Source organism: Triplophysa rosa, linkage group LG19, assembly GCF_024868665.1.
Source record: "Triplophysa rosa linkage group LG19, Trosa_1v2, whole genome shotgun sequence".
NCBI classification, from domain to species: Eukaryota; Metazoa; Chordata; class Actinopteri; order Cypriniformes; family Nemacheilidae; genus Triplophysa; species Triplophysa rosa.
The window spans coordinates 89,317-108,663 of NC_079908.1; the positions used below are offsets into that span (position 1 = coordinate 89,317).

The 19,347-nt window shown below is 40.7% G+C and overlaps 2 protein-coding genes across 2 annotated transcripts in view; one reads left to right on the plus strand and one right to left on the minus strand.

The window, feature by feature from the left end:
* rnf213a (ring finger protein 213a) overlaps nt 1-11,612 on the plus strand; it is a 79,338-nt gene extending 67,726 nt beyond the window's left edge. Inside the window, exons 60-68 of the mRNA XM_057361142.1 lie at nt 3,507-3,639; nt 3,782-3,865; nt 4,021-4,201; nt 4,308-4,509; nt 4,594-4,671; nt 7,060-7,257; nt 9,186-9,275; nt 9,350-9,528; nt 11,001-11,612. Coding sequence (XP_057217125.1) covers nt 3,507-3,639; nt 3,782-3,865; nt 4,021-4,201; nt 4,308-4,509; nt 4,594-4,671; nt 7,060-7,257; nt 9,186-9,275; nt 9,350-9,528; nt 11,001-11,154 — 1,299 coding nt within the window. The 3' untranslated portion in view covers nt 11,155-11,612. The remainder of the gene's footprint in view (nt 1-3,506; nt 3,640-3,781; nt 3,866-4,020; nt 4,202-4,307; nt 4,510-4,593; nt 4,672-7,059; nt 7,258-9,185; nt 9,276-9,349; nt 9,529-11,000) is intronic.
* Nucleotides 11,613-12,051: 439 nt separating this feature from the next.
* Nucleotides 12,052-19,043, minus strand: LOC130570597 (uncharacterized). Its single transcript, XM_057360958.1, has 2 exons — nt 13,261-19,043; nt 12,052-13,166 (listed from the first exon to the last, which is right to left on the minus strand). Exon 1 carries the CDS (start codon nt 16,938-16,940, stop codon nt 16,038-16,040), a length of 903 nt encoding a protein of 300 aa, XP_057216941.1. The 5' UTR covers nt 16,941-19,043; the 3' UTR covers nt 12,052-13,166; nt 13,261-16,037.
* Nucleotides 19,044-19,347: the final 304 nt, after the last annotated feature.

Sequence of the window (19,347 nt, forward strand, 5' to 3'; positions counted from 1 at the left end):
TTCTCTTTGGAAGACATTCATTTAAGTGTATAATATGTAGAAAAAAAAGGCTCCTATTAGTTTTAACAGTTTTCTTACTACTAGGGCTGTCACGATTATGAAATTTGGCTGACGATTAATTGTCTAATAAATCATTGCGATTATGACGATAAATTGTCTGTTTTAGAGCTTTGACTTTTAATTCTCATACATTTTTGATTCAGCTTTGAAACGACCATATTGTTCTGAATATAAAGACAATGTTCTTTTTCTTGGAAATACATCGGAAACAATTGGGTCATCATATATTTAAGGTTTAGGCTTTTACCTGTCAATAATACAACCACCAAATACTTGTAAATGAAGTAAATTGATCAGGAGTGAATTGAAGCCACCATTAAAATGCTATCAGTCATAGAAAAGCTTCTAGTCTGTTTATTTCTCACTTGCAAGACTACAATAAAAGTTTACTTGTGTGTTAATGAGATTTTGGTAGACTGGTTTTCACACTGAAATAATATTCAATTGTACTGCAGGTTATTTTTATATGTTTTAGTTTTTTTTAAAGTGATTGTGTTGTGGTGGTACATTTGACAAGTATTACCATACTTTAGTAACAATATATACACTAAAATATGCAATATGCAGATGCACTACAGCTCCCCCTAGTGTCTTCTATAGAGATGTGCAATAATTGCGATGATCTGAAACCATCACAATGAGGACAAACAATCGCGATGAGACGATTATTTAATAAACGTGACAGCCCTACTTACTACTATTTAATCAAATGTAAAGGAATAAAAATTTGTTTTGTGATGTAGCGACATGCAAAGTAATGCATCACGTGACGTGAGCAGCACGTGTATGGAGAGGATTTACAACACGCATGGCGCTGCCTGCCGCAATAAATGAACTTCATGTTAAATACATTAATGAGCAAAACCTCCTCAAGAAGCTCATTTTCTGACAATGTAGATTGTATAACTTGAATTTGTTTCATCTATTTAGTTTTTTATCTCAGCCTTTGAAGGAAACAATCCAAGAAGATCGAGGATTCACTGTGTGTAGGAAAGAGTGATTGACAGCGTGATGCGATCGTTCCCCCCTCACACATATGCAATATAAGCATAGAACATGTTGTCTAAATGTAGTTTTATTTATTTCTCTGAAGTTAATGATTAGAAATGATGATGGGCTCAGCGCAGGAGTGATTGACAGCGCGATGCGATGGTTTTACCCTCTCACATACGTACAACAGCAACCAGGGATGTGATTTTTCTGTAAAAGTACGGATTTCCATATTCTTTGACCTCGCTGGGATCACCTGCGTAAATAGCATGAATTAGATTTATTTTTATTCGTGACGGGGTTTGGGGATGTGCGTGCAGTGTTGCCAGATTGGGTGAACAATTTCCACCCCAAAGGCTCACTAAAACCCGCCCACTCCAGCAAAAAACAGCCCAAATTGTAACTGATAAAATAATGTGATTGAAATGTATTGCAGTGTCAATCAATGATGATAATGACCGTTTTATCTCCTTAAAACGAGGCATGACAAGATGACAAAATATAATAAAAACCAGTAAAACAGATCGAACGGATCAAATATAGCAAATGCATTAAAGAGAGTTAGAAAATAGGACTAATATGTCCAGAAACCACTTCAAAGCGACAATCAAGACATTAACCAATGACTGTAGCCCTGTAAAAAACACATACATCATTATGCAAATTTTTGTGCAAAAAGTGCCTACTATCGTTTATCGGAAAACAACACGAGTAGGCATTTTACACTCGTTCATGAACTTCATGCACACACCACGGCCGCCAAAACTGTTGAAATTCATTGATGCATACAACAGAACAAAACAGAACAACAGCTACAATAATGTGCTTACCTTTGAGAGTTTCCTTAACAGACCCAGACCTGATTGGTTAAACTGAGCCAATAAGGAATATGTGTTTATGACTGCACTACACATTATTTTCGAACGTTTTGAAATGAACTTGACTAAATAAAAGCAAAGAAAAGGCAAGCTGCTTGGGAGGGTTTTTCATTTCATAAGCAGCCCAAATTTTGTCGACCCGCCCAATGCATTTTTCTCCAGTCTAACCCGTTCAAAAGAAGCCCAATTGGGCGGGAATCCGCCTGATCTGGCAACACTGTGTGCATGTAGTCATCGCACAGCCGGCCAAGCGGATCCTTTCCCCGCTCTCTACGTCATGCACACGCTTGTGGTAAATGCAGAGCGACTGCTTCATTCTAGTGATGGGAAGTTCGGATCATTTTACTGACTCGGATCTTTGAGTCTCGTTCAGCAAAATGAACGAATCTTTTTTCGAGTCATATCGTTCATTTCGTTCATTATGCAAACGTTGATCACATTACAAACAATACAAAACTATAATGCTATAAGAAACAGAAAATATTAATTCATTGTTTACCTGGGTCTTTAGTCTATGATTAGCTCACCACACCTCTTATCTGACAAGTCCTCGGGTTTGACTCCTTCGTTCATCACGTGACAGCGTCGTAAGCTAAACCAATGCAGTCTGAGCCGGAAAGAGAATTGATTAGTTCACCTCTCGAGTCTTCGGGTTTGAATCGTTCGTTCTTCTTGAATTCCAGTACAGGACCCATAGAATGTTGCGCAATGCGCATGCGCGGCTGAACGAATCACTCCCTACGACGACTCGTTCTTCCCGAGTCACATTAAAGATTCGTTCAAAATGAACGAATCGTTCAAGAACGACCCATCACTACTTCATTCAGAACATCATTCTGCGAGTTATCTTTATATATCCAGAGCGTCCGTCAAAAATGTTTTGCTACTCAAAAAAGCGTGTGGTGTCATTTCTAATGAAGTGGGGAACTGAACAGCGTTTTGTAACGTGTACAGAAAAGCCTGAGTGTGGAAGTTGAGACGTCTATATGACATGCTTTAACATTATAACATTTTCTATATACAGAGACTAAAGCAGAACATATTCCTTGATTTACTGGCTTGAAACTACACAAATATCCGATCTAGTCACTGTCTAACATAAACATGTTGAAGTCTCTAAAATCATGAACTAAAACCGCAACATGCAGCGTTTGCAAAAACCTTTATTACATGCGGATGAATGCGGACCAACGCTGTATGAATGACGTCGATGCTTCAGCTTGTGAAGCGAACGCTCTAACCAGCGCTGGGGAACGGCGCGCAGCTGACACGGGTGGTGGACGGGGCCGGGGAAGCGGGGTTCATATAGAAAGAGGTTTATCGCGGATAGTCCGGTTCCGTTGGAATATGGTTCCACCGCATCCTGCACAGGTGTCTGGTGAGTTGGAACCGTCAGCCGTCTTCTTAAAGGTTTCTCTGCTCTGAAACAACAGTGTGGGAATGTTGATATTAAAGAAATGCAGAAAAATAGCAGATAATGTTTGTAGACCTTCTTATGCAACTTTATATCCAAAGAACGTAGAGTTGGGTAAACACGAGTACTTTGACAAACAGGTTTAGATGAAGTGTTTCTTTTAGGAAGCAGAGCTACGGCTGGTGCGGTTTCTTCCTGACATCTTAGTCCTCCAGAGGGATTTGGTAAAGAAGTTCCAGAACGTGACCGACCCAACCGACAGCACCATACGTGAGTTCCTGCAAGACCAGAAAGCAGGTACTGACCGTGTGAAAGACTCAAGAGAGCGTTTGGTCATTCGTGACTGAGTAATGATTCATTTATTCTGAAGGATTTCACTCAGTTTGGTGATGGACGTTTGTTAGCAGTAATGCAGGCATATGCCGTTTTCATTCAACAGATTCACTCACCGCCTGGTATGAAAAACGCGTCAAAATCTTTTTGTCAACATGGAACCAGGTCAGAGTATCTCTGGCTACCACAGGTAAATCCACTGCCTCAAAATTCCACCCAGACACTAAATGAAGCCTTCAAAATTCTTTTCTGAGATGCAAAAATGCTGAACCAGGCCACAAAGCCATTGCTAAACTATTTTGTGTTGGCGGTGGACCGATGTCTTCTCTGGGTGTTGTGTGTCAGGAGAGATCAAGCTGGCGTCTGAATACACTCAGGAGGACTTGAGTCTGGACACTGACCTGCAGGTGCTGCTGCCTCAGAGACGAGGTCTGGGCTTGTGTTCCACTGCCCTCGTCAGCTACCTCATCAGCCTTCACAATCACCTGGTGTACGCTGTGGAAAAACACACCGGAGAGGAGTCTGGGTAAGACATGACTCAAGCCCGTAGCCCACAGGAAATTCTGAACGACTGGACGCTTTATAGGATGTTAAGTCATCTGTGAACCTCTGCTCTGGCCGGTCTCTTTCAGTTACACGGTGAGCCCGGGCGACCTGACGGAGCTGCACGTGATCCGTTACGAGTACGAGCGAGATCTGCTGCCTCTGGTGCTGGCCAACTGTCAGTACAGCATGGAGCGCGGTCAGGAAACACTGCTGGAGTGTGAACTTCCCAAGATTCAGCAGCAGATTCTCACCCGCTTCCTACAGGGCAAACCGCACATCACCATGAATGTATGCCATTAGGCCTTGCTTACACTCCACCAGCCGCTGTCAAGGAAATCTGTACTTGTTTGTTCATCATCTTTTTCCTTTCAGGGGATTCCTACACTGGTGAACAGACAGGACCGAAATTATGAAATCATATTAAAAGATGTGAAGAGCAAAGTTCAACAAGTAAGTCACACTTTGAGTTTCAGCATAATATATGGTTCACATGGATCTGATACTCATTGCATCATGTACAGCATTTAGCAGATGCTTTTATCCAAAGCGACGTAAGTTGCATTTCGTCTATACATTTCATTTATCTGTATGTGTGACCCTTGGGATTGACCCCACGACCTTTGTGTTGCAAGTGCGGTGACCACTGAGCCACAGGAACAGAAAACAAGTGAAATAAATGCGATAGAACGTGTATTTACAGAATTCACAATAGACTTAAAACAACACACTCGAGCTCAGACTATCATTAATACCACACCCTAAACAAACAATCTTAAAAATCCAAGCCTGGTAAAAGTCCAAATGTGAAAAGTGTGTGCATTCAAGTCCTTGATGGTTGTGCTGGAAAGACCAGGTGAGCTTTAAAGGGACAGTTCACTCAAAAAGGACAATTCTGTCTTCATTCCGAATCTGTATACATGTCTTTGTTTGGTGGAACACAGAGAAAGATATTTGATAGAATGTTGGCAACTGACAGGTCTGAGGCCCCATTGACTACCATAGTAGGAAAGATTTAAGCGTGCACACTAACATCTAAATATAAGGAATGAGTGTCACAGGCTTGTTTTTAAGTGTCTCGCTGTCACACATCCTTGTGTCATGTTTGGAAACCGTTCCTCTGCGAGTGATGCACATGTGTGTCTTTACCATGGACTGCTTGATTCACACAGAACCCATGATGCAGCCACACTCCTAAGAGAAAGTGAATACATGTTTCAATCATAAAACAATGGGATTTGGGTTTACTACAGTAAAACCATGGCCAGTTTTCTTAAAGCAGAGGTAACACACGCAGTTTCTGCCAATCTCATATTCATCTTCAGTGCCTATACGTTAGTATTAAATACTTTAAGGAGTGTTTATCAAAGAGACATTCAGCTGTACCATTATTTCCAGAAATAGGCGATCCCTGAAGGCGTGCGGAGGACTACAGCACGAGCACACACCAATACATTCAATACAAGTTCATGTGGTGCACAGACATTTGACGCAGTTTTACTCCCCACCTGCGGTTCCGCCTCATGACCAGAGTCTTTTATTCGTGCTGCCCCAGAAAAACAGGGTTCTTTGGAAAGCTGAACAAGGTTATCATTCCCTCTCAAGTAAAAACAAAATGACAAATCCTTCTTAAAGCAGTCTGTGCAGCGCTGCCTACACCTTCCATAACTGAAATGAAGCACATTGATGGGCGTGCTCTTTCTCTCGCTCTGGTTGATGTGTGCGCGACGTGATGCCCATACAAGGAATTCCACTCTTTATGATGTCATACAGGGCCATACTTGAAAAAAAACTCCTGACGGAGTGTATGTGGCACAGAAATAGTCTGTTATATGTCCAACTCTTTCTTTTCTGCTTTGCCCGTGGGTTAGCACGAGAATCCAGCACGTTGAACAGTGTAAAGAAGTCAGAATGCGTGAAACGGCATTAAACCCTGCCTTTAAACAAGACCAGCCATCAATGACCGAGTGAAGCAGGCTTTTAAAGACACCGCAAATGACACTGATACTTCACTGCTGTAGACTATCAGTGATGAACAGACAGGATTATGGGGGACGTCGCATTTGACGGAATGGTAAAGCTGTGATGGCGTGCTCTCCTGGTGCCTCTCAAGGGCACTCCAGCTGCCAATCCTGACAGAGAGACCTGGACTTTATTTCACAGAAAGTGTGACCGGTGAAATGCTTTTCTCTCTGGAGAATAGGTATGACTGAAAGAACATGTTCATGTTTACCTCAATTCAATTGTTGACCACTAGACCGTTTACATATTGTAAAATGAAAGACATTTTAAGGATGAAAACAGGGATGAATGAAAGCTGGTCCTTTGGTCGTCTTGTGTGCATTCAAAGTGCTGATGATGTCCCAAATCAAACCGAGTTACAGTTTGACTAGATACAACCTGGTTAGAGAGTCGGACTCGTGACCAGAAGGTCACCTGTTGGATTCTCAGGGTCAGCAGGTAGGTCTATGGTATGGTCTATGGATGGCACACTGCTCTCTCTCGCTCTCTCTCTCTCTCTCGTTTCCCTTCTATACTAACAGACACACAGAGAAACTTCCTTTTGACTTTATTCATCAAATATCTGTAACCCGCATGACAGGGATGAATGTTTGTGAAGCAGATCCACGTTTAGCTTCACTGCTGTTGAGAACAAACAGACTCTGTCTCCAATAAGAGCGACATCAGTCTGTGTATCGGTACCACACGTCTTCAAACATCTTGAAATAAAACCCCTGAACACTGTTGTAGAGCGTCCCAGTTGACTTGATCATTCCTCACCTGTGTGAGAACCTTTCTGTGGGTGATTGTGATCGGTTTGTGTGTGTTGTCCTCATTCAGGAGTGTCTGCAGCCTCTGACACAGCATGACCTGGTGAAGGAGCTTCAGTCGTACAGTGACGTGTGTGAAGCGCTCGCCACAGTCCAGCTGGCTCTGGGTTTCCTCGCCATGACGGGAGGAGAGGCTCTCATGCAGCTCGGCACCTATCTGAAGGAAGTGCTACAGATGACTGACCGCATGGGGCCGCACGTCTATCAGGTGAATCATGAGCACACACTTCTGGGTTAGACACGGTGTCATCACCAGACGTGGGGGCACAAACAGAACAGAAAGCAAAGATGTTTGTGATGCGAGATGAGGAGAAAGATTCTAGAGCTGCACCTTTCTGGATAAACTGACAATCACAGTTCTTCTCTTTCAAACAGAGCTCACGGTTCTCCTTCAATTCACAATGACAAGCTTAAAATAATGTCATTTACTAGAGGATGAAAATCTTTCCCTTTTCTCTTTTTAGGTCTTTGTTTGAAAATGATTTGTGGTCTTAATACCTACAGTATTTCATGCCTATGCTATAGGTACTATAGGAAGAAAAGGGTTACTGTGGTTTTAAATACCACAGGTAAACTATAGGAAAACCATGGTTCATTTTCATCATGACTCAAGTGCAAAAGTTCAACTTCCTAAACAATGTTAATTCATAACTTACAGTAAAACTTATTCCTGAGGTGAGGCTTACAGACCTTTAGATGGAAAGATGTGCTCAATGCCTGAGTCAACCTTCTCATCATGTTTCACATCCACAGACACTTCATCATAAGTACAGTGACAGCTCTTTCATTGACCTGATATGACTGTAATGATAGATGGAAGTGCACACTTTGGGTTGTCTGTGTTTAAAACGCCTTTCTGTGCTTCCGCGGCAGCACCTTATGATTTTAGTGCGAGGTGTAAAAGACACCTGTATTAATGAGATCGTGTGAATCCAGATCACCATCTTTTGACAATAATTGTGCAGCTCTACAAGATGCATTATAGATCTGAAGTCAAGAACACAGTAACAGACCAATTTCACACTTCCAGGTTTTGACTTCAGGAGTGGCCGCTGGTGGGTAGGGGCGTCCCCGATTTACATAGTGGAATCAAAATGATCACGTCTTGCCTGTAGTCCACTGATAGTGGAATCGCACTGTGTGTGTGTGTTCATGCGTGCGTGCATGTTGGGACGACACCAGGTGGTTAACAAGGGTACAGCACAACATTGATGCACCAAAAAACAACCAAACATTAATTCACAGAATTTGTTTAGGACAGAATATACCTCTATAATAAATATAAATTAAAAAACGAAATAAGCCAGATTCAAGTCACGATGTGCAAAATAAATGTGTTTAGGTAAAATGGCTGATATGCAGGGGAACATATAGTCAGAACACAAGCCACAAATAGTCAAATGAATGAACATTTTCCTTAAACATTTAGTACATACAGTATGTACATTTTTTTTTACAAAAAATACATCACGTTCATTAATCATTACCAATAAACAACCAATAAAGTGACTTTATTTACCGCATGTAAAGGAGGAATGAAATAAAGCATCTCACCATTTCAGTCTTGTCATGAAACGGGTTATTAAAGATATAAGTAATCTTCAGTTTAAGGTAGACTTGTATTTTAAATCCTTTATACGTGCTTTTGTGGTTTGGCCTCATTGAAATGATTCGTTTGTGTGAAACATCCCCAAAGAAGAAGAGCCTCCCATAATGTCAAATGTAGTAGGCTTTCTTAGGAAACATGGATCGTCAAGAGAGTTTAATGAAGGTTGACTTCAAGAGTGTTATGAGTGATTATTGTGTGTGCGCGTGTGTGTGTGTGTTCATGTTTGTATATCCCAGTGGGGACCTAAACCTGAATGCACACCAACACATGGGGACTCGTGTCACCGTGGGGACCAAAATTGAGGTCCTCATGGGCACAAAAGCTAATAAATTGTACAGAACAATATTTTTTACAAATCTAAAAATGCAAAAAGTGTTCTATGATCTTTAGGTTTAGGGATAGGGTTAGGGATAGGGGATAGAATATACAGTTTGTACAGTATAAAAAACATTACGCCTATGGACTGTCCCCACAGAAATAATAAAACATACGTGTGTGCGTGCGTGCGTGCGTGCGTGTGTGTGCAGGCATTGAGCAGGTGCAGTCTGAAACACTGTGTGGCGCTGTGGCAGGTCCTCAGCTCTCTTAAATCTGAGACAATGCTTCGTCTGAAGAGGGTAAGATGCTCCACACGGCAAACACTTTTTCCTCCCTTGTGCTTTGACTTTGACTTTTTTCATCTGCTTTTCAGGACCCATTTGTGGGAATCAGCAAAGAGTACAAACGTCCTCTTCAAGAAGAACACAAGAGAAGGCTCACTAGTTTTTTCACCAAGTCCAGCGCTGACGCCTTCCTGTTAGAGATGCATGAGTTTCTGCTTTTGGTCCTGAAGAACCCCAAAGCCACAGACACATTCAGGCCAGACTGGGGGTGAGAAAATAAACAGTGCTGCAAATTACATTGTTCTTCTGAACCCTCTGGAGGGGGTCCGGCTTTGCCTCGGTTCATAATTTACATTCTGAAATACAAGTGTATTGATAAATATAAATGTCAAAGATATTCATTTCTGTTTGAGAGATCGCCCAGACCTCTCACGTGTTCTGAAAAGCGCATGAAGGATAACTTACTGACTCCTGCAGTAATATGTAAGGGATAAACCACGGCTAACTGTGCATTGAAGGAGGCAAAGAACCCCCGACACGGAGCTGAGGTTTCACTGCTATTTCTGTGAGCACCGGCAGCTCAATGTCCGGTCTGTCAGAGTTATGGTTACATTATAGGCAGCACATTTATTTCCAACAGTGATCAAACTGACTGGAACCACCTGTGCATTAAAGAAGGGATAATCCACGGCTAGCCGTGCATTAAAGGATTTAGACGTGGAGGCAAAGCGAAGTGCATCTACAATTCTTTAATGCACGGCTAGCCGTGGATTATCCTGCTTATACTCTGGTCATTTGCCAAGTTAAAGCTGTTATTGATGTTTACAGTGTCATTTTTCCCGTCCTCCTGGTAAAAGTTAGGTTGCTGCAGGAAGAGGTGTTAGTGAGGCCAGCAGGGGGTGCTCATCCTGAGGTCTGTGGGGGTCCTAACGCCCCAGTACTGTATAAAAAAGCACCGTGCCAGGAAAAAATCCCCCGTTCGCCTCTACATCATCATGGCCTCATAATCATCGCAACTCTGTCTCCTCTCCACCAATAAGCTGGTGTGTGGTGGGCGATCCGGCGCAATATGGCTGCGGGTGGATGCTGCACATTGGTGGGGGTTGAGAAGATTCCCCCTTCCATGAAAAGCGCTTTGAGTACCCAGAAAATGACATTTGAAATGTATTATTATTATTATAAACGCTTTTAATGAGGTGGCTGGGTGGTTAGCACTGTTGTCTCGCAGCAAGAAGCTCCCCAGTTCAGGCCCCGTCTGGAACAAGAGTTTGCATGTTCTCCCTGTGTCAGAGTGGGTTTCCTCCCACAGTCCAGACATGCAGGTTAGGTGATCTGGACATTTTAAATGGTCCCTCCCCCAACTTGTGTATAGATTGACTGGTTCTCGCCATACTTATATAGCCGTAGATGCTGGAATGGCGTCAAGAATGAAACAAAAAGTAAATACATAAATGGTTTTAATGCACACCTCCCAGCCAATCAGAATATATCAAATATAGTATACAGTATGAATTGATTATTATTCAATTTTCATGTAGTTTACAAAAAGACCCAGTCCATAAAACTGGTAATCATGACGTTTAAAAAGTACCATACTTCAACTACTATCATCAGAATAACCCAAATAGTTTGTCAGTGAACATGGGAAAAATGAGCGAGACTTTGATGTTCAACAGAAAACTGCAGAGTAAAGTGTGTAATCTGTATATAATAACTGGCTCATTTCTGTCTCTCCCTCAGTCTGAAAGACACGGTTGTGTCCTACATGGAGCGTAAAGATGTGGACATTCCTCCTGAGGTGGACGAGTTCTTCCCTAAAGAGATCCTGCTCTCGCAATACACCAACACATGGGAGTTCTCTGTCCTTCTCAGACAAGAAAGACACCAAAGATGAAGCGCTGTCGTTGTCGTACCGTATCGCTCGGATCAGGGAAAGCTTGGTTGTGATTTACAAATGCCATACTTCAGTGCCTTTCATTCTTCTTTCTGTACAGTGCTGTGTACTGTCATATTATGTCAAAGTCATCTCTAGATTATTAGCAAGTACATTACCATTTATTTCAAAATACAAAACAATCATTAATCTGTTGCTAAAAACTTTTTTCTTCTTACTTTAGAATACATATGAAGGCTTGTAAGAAATCATTTCAAATACACACTCCACATCATGAACCCAGAACTGGACGATCTTATGTTGGTCTTATGACCAACCTCAAGTTGTTTTGCACTTTTGTTCATTTTCTGTGATGAAAACATTGTTTTATAAACCAACACGTATGCTGAAACAATGCTGTGTGCAAAATGTTTTTCTATGACTAACATGTGTTGGAATAAAGTTGTGATCATAACATGTTTTGCTGTCTCGTTCCTCCCAGTGCTATGGTAGTGCCATTGTAGGGTTTTAGAAATGCCATACTCTTCCCTCGTCTTAGCCCAGAGACGCCGAGAAACGCGGCCTTGTATCTATTGACCCACACAGCTAGTGTCTTTAAATCACCTGGCCAGCAGGTCTTCATGGAGGAAAGCTCAGACCAGAGACCTTTCTGTGACGTGACAGAGCTCCCAGCCACCCTATGCATGAAAACCTGCTTTAAACCTCTGTTATGAAACACCATTTTGATCCCCAGAAAGGAGAGCACACTGATCCTGGAAGTACTGCAATACTACAGTAGGTCGATGTGTGGAGCAAGCCCTGCTTCCATCTCCGTGGTCCGAAAACCGTTTAGTAAATGGTCCCCAGATAGGGGCTATATCAGATATTAAACTGATGAAAACAGATTTTTCTTTTGAAGTCTTTATTGGCACGTTATCCTAAAACACAGACACCATGTCAAATAATATTTGAGCAACACGCATATAAACAGCTATAAATTCAAGTAGATGAAACATTTCTATTAAAAAAACCTTCTGTGCACAATGTGTTTTAAAGGGGCAGTGTTGAGGCATTCTAGTCAACTGTGAGTGACGTCAGTGGACCGTTCCGAGATGGGGAACACGTCTACATGCCTGGAGCGCTTGAATGCGGCATCTAGTTATTTATATCTATGGCCCCAACACTGCTGCGCTGCCATGGCTGTGAAAACCACAGAGATTTAAATTCACGAAAATGGGATAACCTTTCCTTGTTGTCATGTGTTAGTTTAGCAGATTTAGAAGAGAGTACTTCTGGTTTATGTGGATTATATAAAAGGACTATTATAGGCTGTTTTTACACACAAAGCGGACACATATTAGTGTAAACCCCTTGTAAAAGTGAATTTTCTAGAAGAGGAGTCCTTTCAAAGCATTAAAACCAGTTCTCCGTAGTTCAGGACCGGGAAGGTGAGCTTCTCCATCAAAGCCACACGCCTTTGCTTTCCAGCAGTCAGTCTGCCTGCCATTTCAAGGATCAAACAGAGATCCTGGCTGGCCCGCTGTTCCTGTAGCCGGAAGTGGTGAGGGTCCATCTACGGGCCACAGAGGTCGGTGGTGGCCGGGACCCTCTCTGACCCTCTCCATCCATGTCTGGACTTTGTGCCGCTTCTGTAGAGCATGGTGGGTGGCATTTTAGCAAACTTGCTTGGCTTCATCGAATGTGAGTCCTGGCTTTGGACTCACCGCTGGTTCCTGTCTGCGCAAGAGAGATCATTTAGTGATCAGGTGAAATGTCTTGTTCTTCTAAATGATACCTTTTTAAAATCTTCGTAATAAAACCATTTTCCATACGAAGTCAACAGGTTCAAATCTTTAAGGTGTGTGAAGAGGTTGTGGCATATTTTATATGCAGTTATACAGCATATATACAGTATATATAACAAATGGGCAGCTGGGAAACATTTTCCTCCATTTTCTTTTCTTCACTACTTCTCTTCACATTCTTTCCCATTTGACCTCCCCAGCAGAAGTAAAACACCTCCCGTTCCAAATCTAAAAGAAAAGACAAAATCACAGCCGTATATATTTCAATGTTGGCCTCTAAAGTCAGCATCCTTCGTCTCCAAAACCCCTGTCGTTGTCTTACTTACCCCAAGATGTTTTTCCAATTGCAAACTCAGTCCATAGACCTTATTCAGCCTGCTGCCATCTTGAATCTGAAAAGAGGCTGAGAGGGTAAACAGAAGCATCACAACAGCAGTGGCTGCATGGACCACAAACCTCAAAGCGCTTTTTGCCTCCTCTTACTATGAACCCAGTGGAGTCATGGGCTGACAAAGACAAAAGCCCATTCTTCTGAAGGGTTACAGCAATTGGATTGAGGGGTATATCCCGTTGTTGGAGGTCAGAAGATCTTTTTCAACTTTTTTGTGACGTTATCTTAGCGAGCTGCATAGAAAGCATGATGACAGAGCTAATATTGACGAACAATCTAATGTCTTATATTGAAAATGTCTTCAGCTTGAATGTGCTTACAATATTAGGCAGTTAAAAAAATGTCAGTTGGTGTTTGATGTGTGTTATCTGTGATTTACAGTGAAGAGAAATGAAGCAGGCTGTAGTGTAGTTCTGCGCCCTCCGTGTTTAGAATAATTCAAGTAAAGTGCAAGGTTTAGTAACAAGTTTGTTTTCAGATCTTGTTTGTTGGTTCATACTAAATACCTATAGGCCTTTTCTTCGTACCTCGCTAACTCAGTTAGCTGGATTTGATTGTTGACGATTTCGCATGTTCTTTGATGTTCGGTCCTTTGACGCTCATCCTGGACTCGTTGTCTTAGCAACAGGTCCGTTAGTTAGGTTCCCTCTTTGGGAGCAGGATTTATTTCATGTAAACAGGACTAGATGGCAGCCATGACGCAGTCAAGTCGGCTTCATTCATACAAAAGCAAACTTGTTGCGCAAGGTACAGGATTAATAGAAAGAGCTTTGCCAATTTAACAACGCAATGTTTTGCTTTTAGAACAATATTTATTGTAATATAATATATTTAGAACAATTTTTATTTACTGTGAAAAGTCTTCGGTGAGGACCGAAATAAATGAAAGAATAAAATATCATTCTTTTCTTGTGAAGGAGATATTTGCCATATTAATTTATCAGACGTTCATATTAAATATATATAAAAGCACAGACAAGTGCATATGTATATGATGCAGGGAATTTATAAAAAAAATGCAGTCTGTCCTGCCATCTGAGGATATTTTCTGAAAATAAATGATAACATTTGCAGGTAATATTAATTCATATTAATTGCTCCTACAGTATCACCAGCACTGAAGCAAAATGAGCTGAATCTGCATGAGTCAACAGTCTTCAGTCACATTTATGATGAAGACACCATTCCCTGACCCAAACCTGTCACACTGCAGCCCTAGCCAGGTCAAGATCATGAAATGACCTTTGGGCAACTGACAGGAATGAAGGATTTCAGTGTCTCAGACGTGCCTGACAGGGCCTGTACTGTGTCATGTGCTACACTACACACATCGTCAGAAAACAGAGGAGACCTGTGAGGGAGGTACAGCCTGATGATGATCTCTAAACAGACTGAGCTTCATGAGATATCACTTTTGAAATACCATTTCTTTATTATTCTTCAATAAAAAAAACAACACAAACATGCTTAGGCCAACATGCATTTTATTTTGAATCGCCATGGTGTTTTATATGCGAGTATGTGTGGGTATGTATGGCAGAAATAATCCCCTTCAGTGTGATCAGGAAGTAAAGCGGAGGGTCTTGTGTCACACAGAAGGGGTTTATTTGGCGATAACAGCCGGCTGCTTGTACATTATGCCGCTTATTACACGCCTACTTGCCACACGAGAAACAAACTGGACATGAAATGTGAATTGGAAATATTTTATAAGCTCATTTTTACCGAACGCAGACCTTCCGCGAGGAAAAGACGTTTAGTTTCGGTTTTAAAGTAAGAAACGACGTTCAAACGGCACGAACAGGCAAGTTGGTTTAATCATCTGTAAATATAATGTCATATACAGTTAGGGCCATAAATATTTGGACAGAAGCACATTTTTTGTTATTTTAGCTGTGTATCAATATGTTTTCGACATATTGACAAATGTTTTATAATAGATATTGTCTTAAAGTGCACACTCTCAGCTTTATTTAGAGTGTATTCACATCCAGATTAACTAAAGGATTTAGGAATTACAGCTCTTTAATATGAAGCACCCCCCTTTTTCAAGGGACCAAAAGTAATTGGACAGTTGAATAAAAAGCTGTTTTATTCACATGTATGGGCTTTTCCTTAAATAATTTTGTCATAAATGAAGCATTTAAGAGCGGCCAAATCAACAATTTGGTACATTCTAAGAAAAAAACAACACACCGCTGAGCTCAGTAACAAAACAATCCTGGGTGTCCATATGAGATCAAAGTGGTGGATGATGACATTATCCTCTCCATGATAAAGAAAAACATCTGGATTCCAGTTCCCCTCTGGCAAAAGCTGCTGCCTCTGCACAAGCTCCAGAGAACTTGCACAACAAGGCTAAATAAAATAAATAAACTTACTCGTAAGGTAAATTATAGTTTAAGATTATCATTAATAATCTAATAGCATTTGAAATTTTGTGGTGAAGACGTGTCAGGAGACCGCGTCCTTCTTTATCCAGCTCTATCATCTCAGCTCTTGTCAGGTCCCCACTTCCCATTCTCCGCTCTACCATCAGGTCAGGCCATGAACTGCATCCTGCTCGCTGTGGTAACCTTGGAACAATGAGACAAGACTGGCTGAGAGTAGAGTACTGTTCTGTACTCTTTGATGCAACAAGTACATCAGTTGTGTTTTTGGTTCCGGTTGATCTAACTAATGCAGCCTAAACCCTCTGAAGATTTATATTATGGAAGAGTAGTGTATGCAAGATTAAAAAGATGCGTCTTTAGTCTAGATTTAAACTGACAGAGTGTGTCTGCCTCCCGGACAGTGCAGGGAAGACTATTCCAAAGTTTAGGCGCTAGATAGGAAAAGGATCTACCACCTGCACTTGATTTTGAAATTCTAGGTATTACCAACTGACAGGACGCCTGAGAGCGTAATGCACGTGAAGGACTGTAATACAAAAGGAGTTCATTCAAGTACTGAGGAGCTAAACCATGTAAGGCTTTATAGGTAATAAGCAAGATTTTAAAGTTAACGCGATGCTTTATAGGTAACCAGTGCAAGGTTGACAGAACCGGGCTAATATGTTCATACTTTTTTGTACGTGTAAGAACTCGAGCTGCCGCGTTTTGGACCAATTGGAGTTTTTGTAATAAGCCTGCAGGGCAACCACCTAACAGTGCATTACAGTAATCTAGTCTTGATGTCATGAATGCATGAATTAACTTCTCTGCATCTGAGATTGACAGCATATGACGTAGTTTAGATATATTCTTAAAATGGAAAAACGCAATTTTACAGGTGTTGGCGACGTGGCTCTCAAATGACAGATTACTATCGAATAGAACGCCAAGATTCTTTGCTGACGACGAGGGTTTTATGGAACATCCGTCAATAGTTAAACAGTATTCTTGGTTGTTACTTATAGCAGTTTTCGGTCCAATAAGTAACACTTCCGTTTTGTCCGAGTTCAGTAATAAAAAGTTGTTACTCATCCAGTTTTTTATATCGACTATGCATTCCATTATTCGATGGAACTGCTGTGTTTCATGAGGCTTCGAGGAAATATAAAGTTGAGTATCATCAGCATAACAGTGAAAGCTAACTCCGTGTCGCTTTATTATATCTCCTAGAGGTAGCATGTATAATGCGAAGAGCAGAGGCCCTAAGACTGAGCCCTGTGGTACACCGTACTGGACTTGCGATTTGCGTGACACCTCATTGTTTATTGCTACAAATTGAAAACGGTCGGATAAATAAGATTTAAACCATTTCAAAGCTATTCCCTTAATGCCGACATAATTTTCGAGTCTATGTAGGAGTGTGCTGTGGTCAATGGTATCGAATGCAGCACTAAGGTCTAGCAGCACCAATAACGAGATACAACCTCGGTCAGACGCCAATAGCAGATCATTTGTAACTCTGATCAAAGCAGTCTCTGTACTGTGACATGCTCTAAATCCAGACTGGAATTCTTCATTGATGTCATTCCTTTGGAGGAAGGAGCATAATTGAGTTGAAACTACTTTTTCCAGAACTTTAGATATGAAAGGTAGATTCTATATAGGCCTGTAGTTCCCTAGTTCTCTAGGGTCGAGTTTGGTTTTTTTTGACAAGGGGCCTTATAACCAGTGTTGGGTAAGTTACTCTCAAAAAGTAATTAATTACTAGTTATACTAATTACATATTCAATAGTTACTGTACAAATTACTCTCTCCAAAAAGTATTTAGTTACTTGTTATTAAATACTTTCTATATCCTACATCAACCTTGATTAGGACTGAATCAAGGATAGACATGAAAGGGCTCTTTTAATTCATTCAAATAAATAATATAAAACTACATAAAGTACTCTTATTAACTGACCAAAGTATGTGCAAAATACAAATGTGAGAATTACACATTAAAGCACAGATTTTAAACTTGGACTTTGAATTTTGATGTTAATTCCACTATTACACACACATACTGTATATTACACAAAGTATTTAGTTTAATTACATCAGAAGTAACTGTAATGAAATTACAGAAAAAATAAGAGTAATCCCTTACTTTACTTTTTCAAGGGAAAAGTAATTAAATTACAGTAACTAATTACCCAACACTGCTTATAACAGCCACCTTATATGCTTTAGGCACATGTCCTAATGTCAGAGATGAGTTAATAATACCAAGAAGAGGATCTATAATTTCTGGGAGCATCTCTTTCAGTAGATTTGTAGGTATAGGGTCTAGTATGCATGTTGTTGATTTACTGTAGATGATCTAATAATTTTAGACAGCTCATCGTGATCTACGGGTATAAAATAATTGCATTTTCTCCTTAAGGGCGCTGTAGTTAGTTTGTTCAGCGGGTTTCACTTCTGATTGCATTGTTATAATTTTTTCTCTAATATCTTGGATTTTATATGTGAAGTAGTTCATAAATTCATCACTGCTATGCTGATATACAGGATCAGAAGTCACTGACGATTTATTTTTTGTTAATTTAGCCACCGTGTTAAATAAAAACCTAGGGTTGTGCTGGTTTTCTTCTATTAGTGATGAAAAGTAGGCGGATCTAGAAGTTTTTAGGGCTTTCCTGTATTTTCGAATACTATCCTTCCATGCTGTACGAAATACCTCTAATTTAGTTTTCTTAAAGTTGCGCTCCATTTTTCGGGCCGCTTTCTTTAGAGCCTGAGTGTGTTCATTATACCACGGTGTGGGGCTGCCATTTTTAATCTTCTTTAAACGTAGTGGAGCAACTTTGTCTAGCGTTACCGAGAAGGTGGAATTAAAATTTTCAGTGGTAATGTCAAGATCTTCAACGTTATTTCTCATGATTTGAGACAATTCGGGCAGATTATCGAGAAACGCATCTTTGGTAGTTGAAGTTATTGTTCTACCATATTTGTAACAATGAGTTTTATTTGCAGCCGTAGGCCAGTGAAGCAAACATAATACCAGATAATGATCCGAAATGTCTTCACTCTGCTGAAGGATTTTAACGTCGTCCACATTTATACCGTAAGACAGTATTAAATCTAAAGTATGATTACGAAGGTGAGTGGGTCCTGACACATGTTGACTAATGCCCATGGAGTTAAGAGTGTCTTTGAAAGCCATTCCTAAGGCATCTGTAACGTTATCTACGTGGATGTTAAAGTCACCAACGACAAGGAGTCTATCTGCGGCCAGTACTAGTTCTGATAAGAACCCACCAAATTCTTTAATAAAATCTGTGTGGTGCCCTGGAGGCCTATATACAATAGCTAGAATCAATTTAAAAAGAGTTTTATCTTTAGTATTAGGTGTTGAAACATGAAGAACCATGACTTCAAAAGAATTATATTTAGAGTTCGACTTCTGGGAAATGCTAAGAGAGTTATTGTAAAGTGCTGCGACACCTCCCCCTCTGCCTTTTAGACGAGGCTCGTGTTTATAATAATAATCTTGGGGGACAGATTCATTTAAAGCAATATAATCATCTGGTTTTAGCCATGTTTCTGTCAAACAGAGCATGTCTATTTTATGATCTGTTATCATATCGTTAACATCTATATAATA